The 21,356-nt window shown below is 35.8% G+C and overlaps 2 protein-coding genes across 3 annotated transcripts; one reads left to right on the plus strand and one right to left on the minus strand.

Moving 5' to 3' along the window:
* Positions 1-4,120: 4,120 nt before the first annotated feature.
* On the minus strand, positions 4,121-9,352 carry LOC120357290. The gene has a single exon (XM_039447450.1). The coding sequence runs from the start codon at positions 9,350-9,352 to the stop codon at positions 4,121-4,123; it is 5,232 nt and encodes a 1,743-aa protein (XP_039303384.1).
* A 5,906-nt stretch (positions 9,353-15,258) lies between these two features.
* On the plus strand, positions 15,259-20,071 carry LOC113006310. Of its 2 annotated transcripts, none has more exons than XM_039446874.1 (3): positions 15,259-15,365; positions 15,455-15,586; positions 15,895-20,071. In XM_039446874.1, the coding sequence occupies exon 3, from the start codon at positions 16,303-16,305 to the stop codon at positions 17,632-17,634; it is 1,332 nt and encodes a 443-aa protein (XP_039302808.1). In that variant the 5' UTR covers positions 15,259-15,365; positions 15,455-15,586; positions 15,895-16,302; the 3' UTR covers positions 17,635-20,071. The 2 variants fall into 2 exon arrangements, with proteins under 2 accessions (XP_039302808.1, XP_039302809.1); XM_039446875.1 differs by having other exon boundaries at positions 15,306-15,358.
* Positions 20,072-21,356: the final 1,285 nt, after the last annotated feature.

Here is a 21,356-nt window from a genome sequence, read left to right on the forward strand (position 1 = left end):
AAACTGTAAAATGCGTTTTCATGTAACGAAGTTCTCTCTCGATCGTTGTATCATTTCAATCGTGATAGTCGTAAACGCTTCATCAATTTGATCACTCATTGGCAGTATTTACAGGCATGCGATGCACATATTCTTATTGTTTTCCGTAATAAGAAACCATGATATTAAATCTGGTGACTTCGTTGACTACGCTCGAGAATTTCCACAGTCAAACCACAGATCTTTTCGGTTTAAAATTTACCGTGTGTGTTTTGCATTGTGTTGCTTCGTCATGTGGAAATCACTTAATACGTTGCTTTTCCATGATATATCCAATGATATATCTTCAAATAATTCGGACAAATCTTCAGAGAAAAAAATCACTATAAATATCGCCATCAATTTTTGTAGGAAGTTTGAATGGTTCAATGTGCACATACATACTTTATGGTTATTCTTCTATTTTTTTAACATACTAGTTAATTATTCTACAATTATTTTTTAAATTATCTAACATTAAAGACGATATGTAAAAGTGTAAACGCGACTATAAAATGGCAACTTTTTAAAATTAGGTAAATTAATTTTCTAAATAAACATAACGCTAACTACAACAATTTCACCAAATGTTAAATTGACTACCACAATAATAAATAATTTCAATTTCCGAGTTTAAGAAATCAAGTTTAAATAATCTCAAAATATCAATACATTTTAAATCATCGCAACAAAATTACAATTTAAAATAAAATAGTGATATATTCAAATATTTTTGGAAATAACCTCTAGTGAAAATAATGAATAAATAAGTGATCCGAAAATAAATTATAGTCATTGAAAACAAGTAAATGTGCACTGCTACATTATTTTAAAGGCCACATTATTTTAAAATATTCGAAATTATTTTATTGCATCCAATGCTTTAATTACTAATTATAACAAAGTAAATGATGAAGTACATTTATTTTTATTAAAAGTAATAGTTGCCAATAATTTTAGTATAGCTTCTTCAGTTAACACTTTTCTAGTACAAGACTAGGGTCTATCTTCCTTATGATTAGTGATCCAATATTTCTTATCCGATTAATAATTGCAGAATTACATTTTCATTAGAATGTCTGAAAATTGAAAACATTGGATGAATAATCTTGCAGTAGCGTCTACAAGAAGCAGAGAGAAGACAATGAGCGCCATTTCCATAAAAATCTACTGCTACTCTTCGGCAAATTTCAACGAATCATATCGAATGATGCACATTTGTTTCTCTGTGTACATATGCATAATAACAAATTGTCATGACAAAGAAATGTTAAAAAAATAAAAATTAAAAGAAAATCAAATATCCACGTTTTTCTGTCTTCAAAGAGTCAATTTTATTTTCAAAAAAATTGTCATGGAGTATTCAGCTCAAGAATATTGTGAGATGATAATATTGTACGGCGAGTGTGGAAGAAGCGCAGAAGCTACTGCTAGATTATACGCTGAACATTTTCCGAATCGCAGACATCCTAGTACAAATGTAATTTTGCGATTAATAAATCGGGCAAGAAATATCGGATCACTAAAACCATTACAGGCAATAAATGGCCCTGAGCGTCATGCTAGAAATGTAGCAAATGAAGAAGCTGTGCTTCAGGCAATTGAAGAAGATCCAATGAGGAGCATTCGGAATGTTTCAAAAATGCTTAATTTGTCATTTTCGACAACGCAGCAAATCTTAAAAAATAATGAGATGCATGCTTACCACTTTTTACGTGTACAAAATTTAATGCCTTTGGATTATAATAAAAGAATAAATTTTTGTATGTGGATTCTGCAATGTCATAGAGAAGATCCTCATTTTGTGGAAAATATCATGTTTACTGACGAGTCGATGTTTACGAGAGATGGCATTTTCAATACACATAACTTTCATTTTTATGCAGATGAAAATCCGCATGTGTATAACATTGGCAACTATCAACACAAATTCAGTATTAATTTGTGGGCTGGCATATACAAAAATTCTGTGGTAAGTATTCTTAATATGTATGTTATAATATTAAATGTTATAATAATAAATACTTTACCTTTTACTTTGTTATGTTAGAAATAAAGCAATGAATGCAATAAAATGGATTTCGAATATTCTAACATAATGTGGCATTTAAAATAATATAGCAATGCACGTTTATTTGCTTTTAAAGATTAGAATTTATACTTTATTTCCAAAATTATTTATCACTATTTCATTTTACCAATTTTTAAAAGTTGCCATTTTATAATCGCATTTACATTTTTACATATTGTCTATAACGTTAAGTACTTTAAAGAATAATTGTGGAATAATTAATGACTAGTATGTTACAAAAATAGAAGAATAACCATAAAGCATGTATGTGCAGATTGGACCATTCGAACTTCCTGCAAGAGTTAATGGCGAAATTTATAGTAATTTTCTCTCTGAACATTTGTCCGAACTACTTGAGGATATATCATTAGAGGAGCGACGTGCTATGTGGTTCCAACACGACGGAGCACCTTCACATAATGCAAGGCGCACGCGGGAAACTTTAAATAGGAAATATCCTAATATGTGGATTGGCCGTGGAGGTCCTCGAGCATGGCCAGCGAGGTCACCTGATTTGACACCCCTTGATTTTTTTTTATGGGGAACTATAAAAGAGTACGTGTATCGCGTGCCTATAAATACTGTCGAGGAACTAAATTACCGTATTATTGAAGCGTTTGCGAATATCACACCTGAAATGTTAGAACGATTAAAACAGAGCTTTATTAGACGTGCTGAATTGTGTATTGAAATGGCTGGTGGGCATTTCGAACACTTATTATAAAACTTGAAACATTATTATTCATTTCATTATTTATTTTAATTATTTATTCATTATTTATTTTTTTACTATTTATTTATTTGTTTATTTATTTAACTTCATTTAATTGCGTGTTCATCTAAAAAATTTGAATCAAAGGCTCATATAGAATTTTTGATTCGCGACGATAACCGTGTTATCAACACGAGAAATTGTTATACAAGATATTATTACAGTTAATTTATTGAAATGTACTAGCTTTTAAGAAAAAAAATATAAAATATTATTGTGGCTAGTTCCCGCAATTATTTTTATCGATTTAGTTTCTTCGATATCATCTTTGTAAATGACTATTTCGTTTATTTATTTCATTAATTAATATATTGTTTCCATGTGCTTTCGTTAAAAATAATGTAAAATTGAAAAATAAATTAAATTAAATACTGTGACTGTGGTCTTGATTAAAATAATTTTGTCCAATGGATCCTTTTTGTATTCAACTGTTCTTCGTTTTCAGGCGAGAATGTATAGAACTCCGATATGTCTAAAATTTTTTCTTTATTTTTGAGTGGTCAATAAAATGATTTCCCGTCACAGATGGTAGAAGAACTATGAGAATCAGAAGCAAAAAGAATGAGACTTCAAAACTTTTTTTATACTATTGTTACGTCCTGCGGAGTAATGATTCTTCTCCTTCGCAACCAGCGGATATTCCAATTAACGGGGGCCGAGCGACGGTGATCTCACCCTGATTCCAAGAATATGGTGATTCTCACGGCAATAATTAGATGTCGTGAATTATGTTTTGTCTTATTTCGAGGGAATTTGCACTATCCTCGGCGACTTGCGTCGTTTGCGTACTTGGACGCTTATTCTTACGATTTTGAAATGATGGTGACACAAATTAATAAATATATAAATTTTTATTGTCAACCGTAAAAGAATGTGACTCTCACTGAGGTTGCGTGAGAACTAAACTAGTGGAGGGGCCGACTTCACACACACAGACGAAGCGAAGTCCCCTAAAATGAACGCAATATGGCAGGCGCGCTAGTGAGACGTAAAGGGCGCTCTCGCGCTAGTGATACATGAATGGCGCTCTCGCGCTAGTGAAACGTCACGATACATGCGCGGCTAATTTAAATCATGGTAAACTCAACATACCGCCGCCCTTGAAAGCACCAGCTTTCAACATCAAAGAAACGACAAAAAAAAACTGCACACGGCATGTGGATCGCTAACTTATACACTAACGAAAAATTGAATACAACAAAACACGCATAAAGTACAGTGGTATAAGTTTAACTAAGATAATACATATACTCTGATGCTTATTCCTCCACGGGTAAAACACACAGCCGCGTGATTGGGCGCTTATACACTCCCTTAGGAGTTCGCACGGTGGCGACGCGAACAACACCGTCATCACCTGGATGAATCTGCTCTATCCGACCCAGACTCCAACATAGTGGTGGTAAATTGTCCTCTTGTAATAATATCATCTGCCCAATTTTGATGGGTTTGCTAATTGTGTTCCATTTAGTACGTGATTGGCACGTATGAAGATATTCTTTCACCCAACGGCGCCAGAAATGCTGTTTTAATTTTTCAACACGTTGCCATCGTGATAATTTGTTGATGGGCAACGTTTCAAGGCTAGGCTCAGGATACGCCGTGATTGGACATCCAATTAAAAAATGTGCCGGAGTAAGGGCATTCAAATCACTGGGGTCGTTGGATAAAGGGGTGAGTGGCCTAGAGTTCAATATAGCTTCTACCTGTGTCAACAAAGTGAGCAGTTCATCATGTTTCAAAGATGCTTCGCCAATAATACGCTTCAAATGAAATTTGGTACTCTTAATAGCCGCCTCCCAAATGCCACCCATATGTGGAGCTCTGGGTGGGATAAAATGCCATTTTATTTTTTCCAGGGCCATAAAATCGACAATTTTTTGCTTAAGACTATCAGTTTTAAATAATTCATACAATTCATTTAACTCACGTTTTGCTCCTACAAAGTTTAACCCATTATCTGAATATATGTCGGTGGGGCGTCCTCTCCGACTTATGAATCGCTTAAATACATTCAAATATGTTTCTGAGGACAAATCTGCCGCTAGCTCAATATGAACAGCCTTAGTGGCTAGACAAATAAATAGTGCTATATAGCACTTAACGGTTTTAGAGTTCTTTCTTTGACCTTCCTTGTAAAGGAATGGCCCTGCGTAATCAACGCCACATTTTTGAAAAACATATTTTACCGATCTTACCCGTGTTTCAGGCAAATCTGCCATTAATGTGTTACTTAATGTAGGAGCATTACGCACACATGTAACACATTTTTTTATCATGCTTCGCACCGTACTTCGAGCTGACGTTGGCCAATAATTTTGCCGAATGGCTGACAAGGTAGCTTGCGCTCCCGCGTGTAAGTGACGCTCATGCTCGTATTTAATAATTAATTGTGTAAAGGCATGTTTGCCTGGCAAAAGAATAGGATGTTTATATTGATAAGAAATATCCGCGTTGACCAATCGACCACCGACTCTTAAAATACCATGCATATCTATAAAAGGTTTTAACCTTAAAATATTACTGTTTTTGTTTAAACATCTATTAACCTTAATTGAATGCATTTCCGCCTTGAAGGCATCGTGCTGCACTAACCTTACCAACGCTATTCGAGATTGTTCCAACTCTTCAATCGTTAAAGGTTGAACCTTAACTGAATCTTTATTATTCACGTGTAACATTTTTATTCCTTTTATTTTGCAATTTTTTGTGAATCTATGACAAAAGGCAACGACGCGTATAAGACGTGAAAACTTGGAAAAACGATTAAAAATGTCATATTGTGGTTTAGCTTCTATACCGCTGACTAATGCTGCAACCCTTCCTTCGGGTAGTTCTATGTCTGATGTGTGAAAATTCTCAGAAGGCCATTCGTTTTCATTTAATTTCAACCATGATGGTCCGAACCACCATATATCTAGGTCTCCTAATAAGTCAGGCATAACGCCTCGAGAAAGTGGATCAGCAGAGTTTTCAAGACTAGGCACATGCCTCCAATCGCTAATGTCAGTGAGACGCTGTATTTCCGCTATACGATTAGCTACAAATGGTGTCCATTTACGACTACATGATCGTAACCAACACAATACAATACGAGAATCAGTCCAAAAATACATAGACCTTATCAGTACTGGTAAACAACTCCTTACCTTTAGTGTAAGTTGAGCTAACAACAATGCTCCACAGAGCTCGAGACGTGGTATGGATAAAGCCTTAAGGGGAGCCACTCTGGATTTGGAACATAACAGGCGAACTTCAACCTGACCATTACGAGAAATAGATTTAACATACAGACATGCCCCATAAGCTTGTTGACTCGCGTCCGAAAATCCGTGAATTTCTACATTTTGCATTTCATTACACACGACCATGCATGGTATTCCGATATTCCTAAGTATTTGCAACTTGCCTTCGTATTCCCTCCAAAGTGTATGCGATTCATTAGATATAGACTCATCCCAATCTAGTTTAGAACGCCATAACTCTTGCATCAAAAGCTTGGCAATTATAACGGATGGACCCAACAACCCCAAGGGGTCAAATATCAAAGCTATTCTGGATAAAATGCTACGCTTGGTAGGCTTTTCCAACGGTTGATGATGTCCTATGCTTGTGAATTTGAATATGTCAGATTCGCAATTCCAACTTACACCGAGAGCTCTAGTCTCATTGCTATGATCAACAGCTAAACTAAATTCCTTGCTACAAGGCACCTTGCTATCTCGCAAAGATACATGATTTGATGACCACTTCGTTAATTCAAATCCACCTCGTTTAAGTAGTTCTGTGGCTTGCTCCTTGATCTTTAATGCCTGCTTTAATGTAGACGCTCCTGTCAATAAATCATCTACATAAAAATCACGTAAGGTGACCTTTGATCCAATGGGAAATGATTCTGCCTCATCTTCTGCAAGTTTTCTAATAGTTCTAATAGCTAAAAACGACGCCGGAACTGTTCCGTATGTAAGTGTAAGGAGTTCAAAACCCTTCAAATCATCTTGTGGAGATTCACGCCAGAAGATACGTTGAAAGTATGTCTGGGATTCATCGATAAGAACCTGCCTGTACATTTTACAAACATCAGCAGTCATTGCATATTGAGGAATACGAAAACGCGTGAGGATCGAAAACAAATCGTCTTGAACTGTCGGTCCGGCTAACAGTGTGTCATTCAATGATAATCCCGACGTGGTCCGGCACGACGCATCGAACACTACTCTTAACTTAGTCGTAGTGCTACTTTCTTTAATAACCGTATGATGCGGTAAATAATACGAGAGTTTGTCGTTCGTAAGATCCTTGATTTCACGCATGTGATTTAAGTTAATATATTCTCGCATAAAATTTTTGTACTGTAAATAGACTGCGGGTTGAGTTGTTAGACGCCTTTCCAAGTTAAGAAAGCGACGCCTTGCGATCTCCATCGAGTCGCCCAATTGCTGAATTTTCTCTTCGTTCACAGGTAATTTAACTATAAACCGACCTTCTTTGTTACGCCTAACATTCTGTTGAAAGTGCGTTTCACATAGTTGTTCATTGAGAGTACGAGGTGCTGTATTAGCAGAAGAAATATCATGCTCAACCTCCCAGAATTTCGAAATGGAGTCATTTAGTTTGTCGACCGCAGTAACGTGACAGACTGGTGTCGCTATATTCGAGCAATCGAACGATGGACCTCCGACCACCCACCCTAGCTTTGTTTTCTGCAACGTAGGATGAGCCTTGCACGATTTAATCTGACCGACACATAAAAGTGGCCAAAATAATGGAGCTCCGATGAGCATATCAATATCACTTGGAATGTTAAAGTTAGGATCTGCTAGTGCTAAATTTGACGGGATGTTATAATCTGACATCGGATGAAATTCTTGAGGAATTCTTTGTATAATACTATGAAGAATTATGCATTCAATAGTTTTAGTATATGCATTAACTCGAGATCGAAAAGTGACATTGACTATTCTTTTTGATTCGAATTGTCCTTCTGCTGCACCAGACATTGAAATGTGAAAATCTCGTACATTAAGTTGTAATTTATTTGCAAAATTTTCTGTAATGAAATTCAACTGCGAACCACTATCTAATAGAACTTTACAACCATGGGTTTGTCCTCTGGAATCGTACACACTGACTATAGCGGTGGCAAGCAAAACATTACAAGCATTACTCATCTGAGTGCATTGAGTTACTACCGGCGATGGCGAGTCAGATGAAGACTCATTTGCCTTAGACAGTGAAGCTGTCTGTTGCTGATCTTTTTTTGCTATCTCATTTTTTGCTTCAAAATGTAATAATGTGTTGTGTGTCTTTCCACATTTACGACAAGAACTAGCTGTACAATTTTTAGCCTGATGTGATCCCGCCTTTAAACAATTGATACATAAATGTGCATTCTTAGCGACTTCAAAACGCCTTTCGACAGGAAGATTACGGAATGATTCACATTGAAAAATCAAATGCTTACCCTTACAATGTATACAAGATTGATTATTTGTAACTACGTGCGCAATAGGATATTTGGCCTTCTGTGAATTGTTCGTTACATCAGAGTTCACACGTCCTGTTGATTTGTTTGATATCGTTTCCAAGGCTTGACATCTTTTTGCCAAAAAATCTGTAAGTTCCTTGAATGTTGGTATTGTCGTGTCTGTACGACTCGTTTCCCATTCTTTGATCGTAGTGGAATCAAGCTTAGTCAACACCAGATGAACCATCACATCATCCCATGTGTCAACTGGTCTCTGTAATGCCTTAAGAGCCCTGAAATGTTTAAGCACATTGTCGAGTAAACCACGCAATGCTGTGCAATTTTCTTTATGAATTGGAGCAATCTCAAATATCGCCTTAATATGTGTTTGTACTATACGCCTCTTATTATCGAAACGTTCGCTTAACAATTGCCATGCTTCGGCATAATTATCTGTTGTGATATCGAAAGATTTAATAACTTCCGCCGCCTTGTCTTTTAATGACGAGCGCAAATAATGGAATTTTTGAATAGACGACAATTTTTCATTAGCGTGAATGAGTTTATCAAATGAATCATGAAAGGTGTACCACTCTTCATACGAACCAGAAAAAGTAGGCAACTGTATTTTCGGCAATCGAATATTTGAGTCTGAATTATGTTGAGACGTAACTACTTGATTAGACACACTAGTGCTCGGTCGTGATTCTATCTGAGATTGTTCAATTACATTAATGCGCTGCTCATGTAAAGACATGAGTTGAAAATACGCTTCTTCAAACCGCGCACGATCTTCTACATATGCTGCAGTCACAGTCGTGTCCTTGTCTATCGCTAAACATTCGAGTCGCGATTGCACTTCGTCGTATTGTTCGAATAACTCCGCTAGTTTTTTCTTGCGCTCAATTAACTCAAATTTCGTTGCACGCAACGCTTGTGCGGACTCTAGAAATGTTTTGAGCCGCGTGACCGAGCCCTTTATGCTCGTTCGCCGTGTTTTCGCTTCAGCTTCCGTAAGACTCATCGCGCCTTTTTATACAATGACTGAAAACGATTGACTTACGTGTGTATGACAATGTATACCAATGTATTGTTACGTATGTTACATCGAGTCGTCGACGCAGCAATGCAGTCGTGTGTTGATGCTTCAATGAATGCCAGCTGTAGCCTTGAGTGTGTCCCGTCTACGCTGTCCAAACCTCCTTCCGTCGAAGTAGTTAATCCTCCATGCAGTGGTATGGAAGTTTCGAGAATGCTCGGCGTCCGTAATGGCGGATCCGAGCTTGCGACAATTTGAGATGATGTAGCGCGTGATATGTAACGCCAACCTTTTATGGTGTATGTCTCAGCCGTCCTTGGTTATGTCCGAAAACGACAGATTCCAGGCCGATATGAATTAGGCTGATAATTGCAATATGTGCTTCCAGCTCACGCACCGAATATACCATTCGGATTTATGCTTCTAGACGCGTGCCAATATGGCTGTGCACGCGTTGTATGAGAGATCTTTTACGACGACGTATCCGGCTCGAAGGACCAATGTTTTGTCTTATTTCGAGGGAATTTGCACTATCCTCGGCGACTTGCGTCGTTTGCGTACTTGGACGCTTATTCTTACGATTTTGAAATGATGGTGACACAAATTAATAAATATATAAATTTTTATTGTCAACCGTAAAAGAATGTGACTCTCACTGAGGTTGCGTGAGAACTAAACTAGTGGAGGGGCCGACTTCACACACACAGACGAAGCGAAGTCCCCTAAAATGAACGCAATATGGCAGGCGCGCTAGTGAGACGTAAAGGGCGCTCTCGCGCTAGTGATACATGAATGGCGCTCTCGCGCTAGTGAAACGTCACGATACATGCGCGGCTAATTTAAATCATGGTAAACTCAACAAATTAAGTAGAGATAAATTCACCAATCATGGAGATTTGAGATGACACTGTCGCTTGACGCCCAAGACATCAAAGGTAATGAAATCAAGGAGCTGGAAGACGCACGTGTGCACCCCGTTGAACTCTGAACGTCCGGCACCCACATAGCAATAAATCGAAAATTTTTGACATTTAATGCTTTCAGGAGTTCAATTGTCAAACCTGCCGCTTTCTCGGATAACAATTACCGAGAAAAAAGTCATAAAAACAAATATTGCACATGGGCGTATTAATGAATAAAGTGGTGCACACGGCCCTCGATGGGACAAAGGGAATCATAGACGAAAATTTGTATAAATAGGCGCGTTTTCCAGCGGAGCGCGCAGTCTAGTCTTGATCATTCCGAGTCGCAGTTCCGTGGCATCTTGTATGCTCGAGTTCTCTGACTCTCGGATCGCGGCCTTTAAACTCGTGCGGAGCGTACGTCTCGGTCGAAAGAAAAAGTGCCATTCAAAACGTGCCTGGTTGGGGTCTGCAGACCATTGCCCATCGCACGCGGAATCCCTCCGACCGGACCATCTCCCGCTGAGTACGGCCCAGTTTGGAGGCCTGCGACTCCGAGAGTATTCCATTCACTATTATCAACACTCACACATTCAGCAAGTAGTAAGTCCAGAATTAATCACCTAGTTTACTTCCGCTCTTGTTCTTTTTCTCGAACACCTTTTCTCTCTTTGCGAAGGATTTTTTTTTGTATAAACATAATATATTCACTAAATTTATTACTCACCCATACTCTCTCTCTCTCTCTCTCTCTCTCTCTCTCTCTCTCTCTCTCTAATTTTCCATTCTTCTTGGGATTTACTCACAAGAGTCAATCCGGAAGAATCTTTTTATTATTAAATTTCCTCTTTCTTAGGATTTACTCACAAGAGTCAATCCGGAGGAATCTCTTTATTATTAATTTTCCTCTTTCTTAAGATTTACTCACAAGAGTCAATCCGGAGGAATCTTTTTATTATTAAATTTCCTCTTTCTTAGGATTTACTCACAAGAGTCAATCCGGAGGAATCTCTTTATTATTAATTTTCCTCTTTCTTAGGATTTACTCACAAGAGTCAATCCGGAGGAATCTTTTTATTATTAATTTTCCTCTTTCTTAGGATTTACTCACAAAAGTCAATCCGGAGGAATCTTTTTATTATTAATTTTCCTCTTTCTCAGGGTTTACTCACAAGAATCAATCCGGAGGAATCTTTTATTTACTAATTTTCCATTCTTCTTGGGATCTACTCACAAGAGTCAATCCGGAAGAATCTCTTTATTTCTTCTCTTCAATCGCAAAAATTTCTTTCCTCCTCTTCCTCTCCTTAGATTTAGCCGAACCCTTTTTACCTTCAATCTCCTCTGGTTTCACTCGAACCCTGTTCGGGTTAACCCGAAGGAGTGTTTAAACTCCAACCTTTCGATAAACATAGAGAGAAACGGAGTTTCGTTTTTTTTTTAGTGAATAATGATAATATTCCACGAATCCACGAATATAAGTCCCGAGCAGCCGTGAAGCGGCACCGGAATCGCCACAATCGCCGAATCCGCCGCCTCAAAGCCATTGAGGAGGAAATCCACCAGATCGCCGTCCAAGTCAATCGACTTTGCCCCCCTGTCTCGTACTCGCCGGTCGCACCGGAAGAAGAGCGACTTCCCCCATTCGCATTTTTCCCCCACTCCCCCGTAGATAATTTTCCCCACGCCTACTCCCCAGTAGATAGTTTTTATCGCGCCGACTCCCCCTTAGATAATTCTCCGCGCCCCGACTCCCCCGTAGAAAATCTTCGCGCTGACTCCCCCGTAGAAAATCTTCGCGCTGATTCCCCCATAGATAATTTTCTTCGCGCCGATTCCCCCGATTCTCAATTAACTTATAGGATCTTCCCGGATTCTCCTGTTTCACTCTCTCCTCCTGGAACTCCGATCCCTGTTGTCTACGATCCGGTGGAAGACCAACTTCCCGCGGATTCTCCTAGTGTAGGGGCCCGCGATCTCGAAGAGGAGGAGGAAACTTTCTCAACTCCTTCGATCCTCGGATCTCACGATCTCGAGGATGAGAATCGTTCTCCTAGCCCCGCGCTTAATGTGGAATTCGTAGAGGAGCTGCCACCCCTCCCCCCACGTTGCTATTTTGCCCCTGGTCCCCTTCAGTCATTGGAATCTGTTTTGTCGGTACTTCCAATGTCCTCTGCCCCACTCCCTCCTGGCGCGTTCTCGCTCGGGCCCAAAGAATTTGATCTCGAAGCGGTCCGTGCCTTCCTTTCCCGTTCTCCCCCCGATGCGCTCGTTCCTGTGTATCTTCCCCATACATACCCAAGGCATTATTTAGTCCCCAAGCTAATATTCTTAAATCATTTCCGCCCCAACACCGCTGTGTTAAAAGAACTTCCAATGTAAATCGCACACCTACATCCACACATACATACACGTATATATATATATATATATATATATATATATATATATATATATGTATTTATATAGTTAAGAAAATTATAAGTAGTAATTATCCGATATAAGAATAAGTCAGTTGTATAGTATACTCTACATTGTAATTGTTTACTTTAAATTTATAGAACCTTCAGTTTAAATCGTTCCTATAGGGATATAATATTTGATTTTAGCCTTCTCTTAGTTTAACATTATAATTATATCACAAGTCCAGTTGTATTCGACATTGTAATTGTTAACTTAAAAATTATATAGAGCCTTTAGTTTAAACCGTTGTTTTTTATGAATATAAATCATTTTTCAAAATAAACAAATTTGTATTCTCATTTACTACTGATTAAAATAAACCAGGTACAATAATTAATTGGTGCTAATTTCATAACCACTACCACCATCCCTCGCTCTTACAAGATAAGCACTAGGTCCAATCCCGAGGTAAAGCAATTAAGTTTGTTGCCTCAAAATAGGACCAAGGGACGCGGAGCATCCCGGATATTTTGCCATTGGGGCCTCCCGCTGCGGGCCCTACTGACCTATATCCCGGGTTGTCGACGCGGTCTCCCGTGCCGCACGTGCACACTCTCGAATTGTTACGTCCCTCCCTTCTCCCTCTATATCTTGTCTATCCTTCTTTAATCCTGGACGTAACACTATGTTAATTTTTGAAACTATGAGTTAAAAAACTTACAATAATGTGTTAATAAAGCCAAATGTGAATATTCGTCTTTGGATCGATTCTTAGATGTTACTTATACGACTTACGGTAGGAGACTGCCAATTTAAAACAAGTAGGCCAACAGAAAGTGAGATAAAAATATAAATATAAGTATGTGTGTGTTTGTTATGCATATTCAAATGGAGATGCGTCAAATCTCTAAACCTTTTACAAAATTTGCAAAGCTCCACGGCGTAAAATAAAAAGTACATGCATATGTGGTTTATGACATTCGAAAGCATGAATTTTTACCTTTAATTTGCGTATTTGTTAAACGTTGTACAATTTTTGTTCACCGAATTATTCAACACTGAACCAACAGTGCATTCTTTTGCTTCAGTGCTGAATAACTTAGTGAAAAAAATTGTATAACAGTCAACAAATACGCAAATTAAAGGTAAAAATTCACGCTTTCGAATGCTGTAAATCACATTTACGTGCAATTTTTATTTTATGTCGTGATGCTTTGCAAAATTTGTAAAACATTTAGAGATTTGATCTATCCCCATTTGAATCCGCGTAACTTCGTAAACAATCTGTAAATCGTTTAATGACTTATCAATCTCAAAATTAGAGATTTCAAGCTTCAAAATGCTTTTTTTAACATTTTTTACGATCATTTTTAACAAAGTTACACTCTCTTGAATTACGCCTATTTTTCGGAGTCGGAATAGATGAGCCTTTAATTTTGCTGTCGAGTGTATTATTTCAAATGTAAATTTTTTCCAATATTGTTTTTGATAAAACTTTTGACAAACAAGTTTTGGAAATGTTTGGAAAGCTTTTAATATTATTTCATCAGATAACATAATTAATATTGATTTTATTTATCAATAGACTGCGGATTTTTATGCAGTAACATTTTTTTAGATTTAGGTAATAATAACAAAAGATCTGTGCTGAACTAATAAAGTTAAATTTTTTAATGAATGCATATCTGGATATGCAAAATATATGCACCAAAAATATGCATTATTTATGCAGCATATATGCAAGATATGCAAAATAAATATAGATAATTCGCATCTTATTTAGAAAATTATATACGTATAATCACTGTTTACACACAAAATGTATTTTAAAAGCACACATTTTCTTATTCAGATAATTGATGTTTTAACGAGTTTGCAATTGACATTACTTCTTGTCAATTAAACTAAACGTAAGATGTTAATAGAGATTTCATGGAACTTTTACAATACTTGAAGTTTGACACCGTGCCGGTACCTGCCAAAGCGCCCGGCCGGCCGCTTGGTTGTGCCGCCCTTAACGGCGCCAACATCACGTCCTGTGGTTGGATACTTTTAAACGCTCACCGTTTAAAAACTATTGACCCCTCAACATTTTGCTATTAACATTTTCGACTCAATTTTTCATGAGGAATACGTAAGTGCAAAATCTTCCGAGCGACCTGAATCACCCTGTATATTACATTTATTTCATTTCATATATTATTATTACATGATTTCTAATCATTTTTTTAAGAGACAAATTTGTTACACAATTACACAATCGTTAAAAAAACGCTGCAACATGTATAAAATGGCTAACAATAATAAATGTGGCGAACCAAAATCCGCCACCAACATACGCGCGCCGCGCGAGCGCGCAGGCAAGCCGCGGGCGCCAGCGTGGGCGTGAGCGCCGGCGCTAGTTCAGGCGCCGCTGCTAGGCGGCCGCTTTCTCGGGAGTCAAATGCATCCACCGAGCGCATATAATACGCGACCGCAACCCGTCAAGCACGCATCCTCCCAAGGGAGTGAAACCTACATATGAAAAGTGGAAACAGATATGTGAAAGCAAAAACGGGGATAAATGCATGCGCGCGCATGACGTCATGCAGTGGTGGGACTATTCCCACTACGCGGCTATTTCCACTACGCTATTTTTTTAGTCGCCATTTTGAGTGCAGTCGCAAACAGTCGCAAAGTGTAGAAAGTACGTGGTTAGTATTGTTAATGCAATTTTTCGTTTGAAATACATATTTTACACAATTAAGACTTTGATTATCCGAGTTTTTTTTCCTATTCGAAGTGAAAAAACTTTGGACTGACCTTCTGGCTGAGCTCTGTAGGAAGCCAAATCAAGATAAAATTGTATTACTAAAGCCGGACCAAACAGTACATACAATTCATCATAATTCATCATGATAACAGATATACTTTTGTAAGTATGAATTTGTAATTATTATGGTATTGTAGAAGAGAGAATATTCGTACGTTATAAATATTGTATAATATTCTATAATATTGTGTACCGTTGGGAATGAGTGTATATATCTTGGAGGTTAGGTCGTGGAGGTTAACTCTTATTAATACAGTTAGCATTTACAACTGTATTTATTACTTTTCTTATTAAATATTTACCATATTAGTAATTGAGCAGTAGTGCTTATAATTATTCAAATGTATTTCTATTCTCATCTTATCATTTTTATTCTATTGTAAATTGTAACGGCTTTTACATTTTTTCAGGAGTTGCACAAGATTATTTGTACGTGTTGGATGGTTTATTCCATGGACGAGTCTGCCAACTATGCAATGCTGTGATATGCGTAAATAAATAAGCGAGATATATGCAACATATAGTATATATGTATATATGTATATATTAGTGTAATAAGGTATGTCCCGATTTCTTGCATACATACGAGTCATTCAATAGTAGAAATAGTAGTAATAATTTTGTGTTATGTTATGTTATATATATATATATATTTATTTATTTATTTTACTTCAGCTCACATATAGCCGAGAAGGGGTTGCATAATGTTATATTAAATTTTACACTTCCGTTGAATACCTTCCAGAATTTGAATTACTTTCTTAATTCTTTAGAATGCCGGTTATTAAGCATTGTTGTTAGTAGCTTATGTTGTTATCATGCCCCCTCATAAGAAATTTTCGTGTCAGTTTCCTAATTGCAATAATGGGTACTATTGGTGCAAAAATAATTTGGAAAGAGTACAAAATAAACATTTTTATAGATTTCCCACTAACTCAGCCGTAAATATAAAATGGAAAAAGATTTGTGGCATCAAGTTAACTGAAAATTGCCGAAATAAATATGTTTGTGAAGATCATTTTCAAAAAGAAGATTTTGTAAATTTTACAAAACACGCATTGAATCCTTTTGTAGTTCCTTCACGATTACAAAGTGACTCTAATTTACTTTCAGAAGTTTCAATATCTTCCCAAAACAAAACTGTTAATTATAGTGAACAATTAAACTCAACAAATTTAATTACTGTCTCCAATGATTTAAATATTATCAGCAGTAGCTTGACTAACAATACATCTATTGTTAATCAAGGTACTGTTGATAATATTTCAAGTAAAATTGATAGCAAGTACATTGTCTCTAAAGATGTTTTTTCTAACTTAAATACAGAACAAAATTTAAATACTCACACTGAAAGCGTTAACGACGACAATTTAAATAATTATTTGTACACTCATGAACAAGACTGCATCTGTGAAAATGCAAATTGTCAACGCGACGATAATAGTGATGATAATGATACAGTAATTACTGATAATTTAACTGAATGTAATGAGATTTTGTTAAAGAAACAAAGAAAAACTGGTTTCTTAACAGAAGCAGGAGTATCTTTGAAAGCAATGACACCAACTAAACGTAGAATGTACAAAATACATCGTAGAACGATCAACAAATTATCGAAAGTTAAGAAGTCACTTTATAATCAAAAAGATACTATAAAGAAACTGAAAAAGCTGAATAAAGACAACGTTTTCCAATGTATGGAAAATCAGTTGAATACTGTAACTCAAAATTTTATAGATTCGCAGTTGCGAAACATAGACCGCGCTTCAACAGGAAAAAAATGGACTGACGAAGATAAAGTTTTTGCGTTATCTATTTATAAGCGAAGTCCGCGTACTTATAAGTATATATCCAACTTCTTCCAGTTGCCGTCACCTCGGACTTTAAAAACAGTACTTTCAAAGGTTCCTTTTAATACAGGCATGAACAAACAATTGCTGCAACAACTTAAAAATAAAATCAATGATATGGACGTACTGGACCGATATTGTTCTTTAGTTTTTGATGAGATATCATTAGATAAAGGTTTCCATTACCTTCCTCATAAACAAATTATTATCGGTTTTCAAGATTTAGGGGAATTAGGACGGTGTAATAAAGCAGCAAATCATGCATTGGTATTAATGATAAGAGGATTGAGAAAATCCTAGAAGCAAGTAGTCGCTTATTATTTTACTGTTGGTACAATTTCTACTTTTGATCTGAAGTCAATAATAAAAAATGCTATTTTACAACTTCAAGAAATTGGCGTGATAGTGAAAGCGACTATTTGTGACCAGGGTTCTACTCAGAAAAAAGCAATTTCGGAGTTGTGTGCTGAAAATACCGTTGCTCCAACTTCTTACACATTTGTAATCAATAATGTGACAATAGTAACAATTTTTGATGTTCCTCATTTATTGAAATGTACTCGAAATGCTTTACTAAGATGTAAAATTAGATTTAGGTCTAATAAGACAGCAAAATTTCAATACATACAGCAAGTTTTTGATTTAGATCAAACAAAAAAATTTAAGACACTTTACAAATTAAATTCAGGACATTTCAAATTTCAAGATAGTTTTATAAAAATGAAAGTTAATATCGCTGCAAGACAATTGAGTCATTCTATCGCTTCATCTATTGAAGCCTTTACTTCCAGTGGAGCATTACCTGTTGAATCATTAGAAACAGCAGAATTTGCTGAATTAATTGACAATCTTTTTGGTTCGTTAAATGGTTGGACCAAACATGCGAAAGAAGGTAAACAATATAAATGCGTTTTGAAAAGCAACTCACCTCATTTGGAATTGTGGAGCAAATTATTGCCTGAAATAGCTGATTGGAAATTAATAGACATTAAGACTGAGAAAGATGTTACAACGCAATATCAATTCGTAAAAGGCTGGGTTATTACAATTGGTAGTGTAATATATTTATGGAAACAACTTGAAAATTTTGGTTTTGAATATTTAAATTTACGAAATCTTAATCAGGATCCACTTGAAAACCTTTTTTGTATGATACGACAACATGGTATATCAAATACCAATCCCACCTGCCATCAATTCATTGCCGCTTTAAAAACAACAGTACTAAACGATATGGTTGCACCAGTACCCAAATTTGCAAATTGCGAGGAAGATAATGCTAAAAATTTAGAGAATTTTCGATGTTATTTAAATAGTGACTCTCAAAATATACCACTAGAAGAAACTGAACTATTCAAGAACGTTGAAATACGAACTTTAGAATGGAAAAATTTTGACGAAATGAATGTTCAAGACTGTTTTGCCCTTTCATATGTATCAGGTTATCTTATTAAAAAATTGCATTTGCCAGACGAACATTGTACTAATTGTCGAGATGATTTGTTTTCGACACAATGTCAACATCATTTATTTACAACTTTTAAAGAACATGATGGAGAAAATGACTCTTTGACGTATGCAAGCGATCGGGTACTTACACTAGTCGAAAATCTACATAATAGATTATACCATTTTTTAGATGAAAATGGGCATATATCTCGTTTAGAATCGACTTTTAAAGAGATATTTCTTTCAAATTATAGTAGTAATTTCTGTAATATCCATCGTTGTGATATCTTAATTATTGATAAAGCTATTACGTTCTTAATATTTAAATACATTAAAGATCAAAAACAATCACAGGCACTAAGTTCTGGACATTACAAAAAAATAATAAAATTTCAAAAAACATAACATATTTTCAAATTTAATATTTTCATATTTCTTGTATTCTTTGTCCGGATTTCTGATTTTGATTTATTATATTTGATTTACTATTGGATACTATGTTTTTTTAATTAAATTAAAAGGCTTTTGGTTAAATGCATATGTTAAATGCTCAATGATAAATATTCTTGATAAATATTATAATTTGTAAGAAATATTCTCAGCATTGAAAGAAAGAAGATATTTTAAGACTTAATTATACAAGGCCAAAGCAAATTTTACTTTTTTATCATTCATTTTATACAGTGTTGTATACTTTTATTTTTATTTTTATGTTAAATGCCCCATTATAAATATTTTTCATAAATATTATAATTTAGATGTAAGAAATATTCTCACTGTTGAAAGAGAGAAAATATTTTAAGACTCAACTGTATAAAACATTGGGCCAAAACAAATTTTATTTTTTCGTTATACATTTTATACAGTGTTGTATTTGTCTTTTTTTATTTTTATGTTGAATGCTCAATGATAAATATTTTTTTATAAATATTATAATTTAGTTGTAAGAAATATTCTCAGCGTTGAAAGAGAGAAATTATTTTAAGACTCAACTGTATAAAACATTGGGCCAAAACAAATTTTATTTTTTCGTTATACATTTTATACAGTGTTGTATTTGTCTTTTTTTATTTTTATGTTGAATGCTCAATGATAAATATTTTTTTATAAATATTATAATTTAGTTGTAAGAAATATTCTCAGCGTTGAAAGAGAGAAATTATTTTAAGACTCAACTGTATAAAACATTGTGCCAAAACAAATTTTATTTTTTCGTTATACATTTTATACAGTGTTGTATTTGTCTGTTTTTATTTTTATGTTGAATGCTCAATGATAAATATTTTTTTATAAATATTATAATTTAGTTGTAAGAAATATTCTTAGCGTTGAAAGAGAAAAAATATTTTAAGAATTAATTGTATAAAACGGGGCCAAAACAAATTTTATTTTTTTATTATACATTTTATATAGTATTATATATTTTTATTTTTTTTAATTAATATTTCAAATTATTTAGATTATAAGTTTGATGCATATCAAAAAAGTAGCATTTTTAGTTTTTAATATTGTTTTATAAAAAATGTTTTTTTTTATTGTCAGTAATTATAATTATTAATAATTATAAGTATATTTAGTCAAATATATATTGACGATGTTACTTTATACTCTGTCCGATTTTAATAAATATTAATAGTTATTACATATATCTATTGTCTATTTTATTTTCAGCGATACCTAATCTACAACATAGAAATTTATTTTGTTCCATATATATTTATTTGTTACTGTTGTAAGCATAATTTGTCAATGTTTAAATCAATACAATTTATTGTCAAATCTATTTTTAGGCTTTGTGAAAATATTAGTAAAAATGATTTTAAGTTGTGTTGATAGCGTTCTGAGAAATATATAATTTTAAAATTATTAATGTAGGCGAGTTTTTTAATTTATCAATTGATCAATCGCATTATGCACAAATGCAACTTTGAACTGTAAAATTGCATTTGCGCTTAATGCGATTGATCAATCGATGAATTTAAAAACTCGCATCTTTTATACGAATAGCATATAGAGCACTAGTTACTATGCCTAGCCACTTGGAGCGCGGCGATCAACTTTGATTCCTTCATTTAACACGGGGCTTTCGCTTCTCTTTATATATGTTCTGTGCATCCTCCGATCGAGGCTGAGCTCCTTTTGGGCCCTTCGATCTCGAGAATCGTCACCTGAGGTGCGCTCCTTTACGGGCCCTCTCTCTTGGTGTACCCAGAGGTGCGCTCCTTTCCGGGCCCTCTCCCTTGGTATAACCCGAGGTGCGCTCCTGCACGGGCCCTCTCCCTTGGTATAACCCGAGGTGCGCTCCTGCACGGGCCCTCTCTCTTGGTGTAACACGAGGTGCGCTCCCTCCAGGGCCCTCAGTTTTTTGGTCGAAGAGCTTCGTGGCACGCCAAACTGCCTCGTCGACGTCTTCGACGGGACCGTCCCGGTCCTTACCCGCACCCGGACTGTCCGGGGTGCATCTGTCCTGACGGGTGCTAGGGTGCTCCCATACCCGACCAAGGCGTAGCGTTCCTTCCCTGGAAGCTAGTGGTAGTAGAGCTACCACGGCAAGACGATCCCCGACGCCGGTG

This window comes from Solenopsis invicta, chromosome 3, assembly GCF_016802725.1.
Source record: "Solenopsis invicta isolate M01_SB chromosome 3, UNIL_Sinv_3.0, whole genome shotgun sequence".
NCBI lineage: Eukaryota > Metazoa > Arthropoda > Insecta > Hymenoptera > Formicidae > Solenopsis > Solenopsis invicta.

Bases quoted from the DNA above. Each gene is read 5' to 3' on its own strand.
- LOC120357290 (XM_039447450.1), bottom strand. From the start codon at position 9,352: ATGAGTCTTACGGAAGCTGAAGCGAAAACACGGCGAACGAGCATAAAG.
- LOC113006310 (XM_039446874.1), top strand. From the start codon at position 16,303: ATGCCCCCTCATAAGAAATTTTCGTGTCAGTTTCCTAATTGCAATAAT.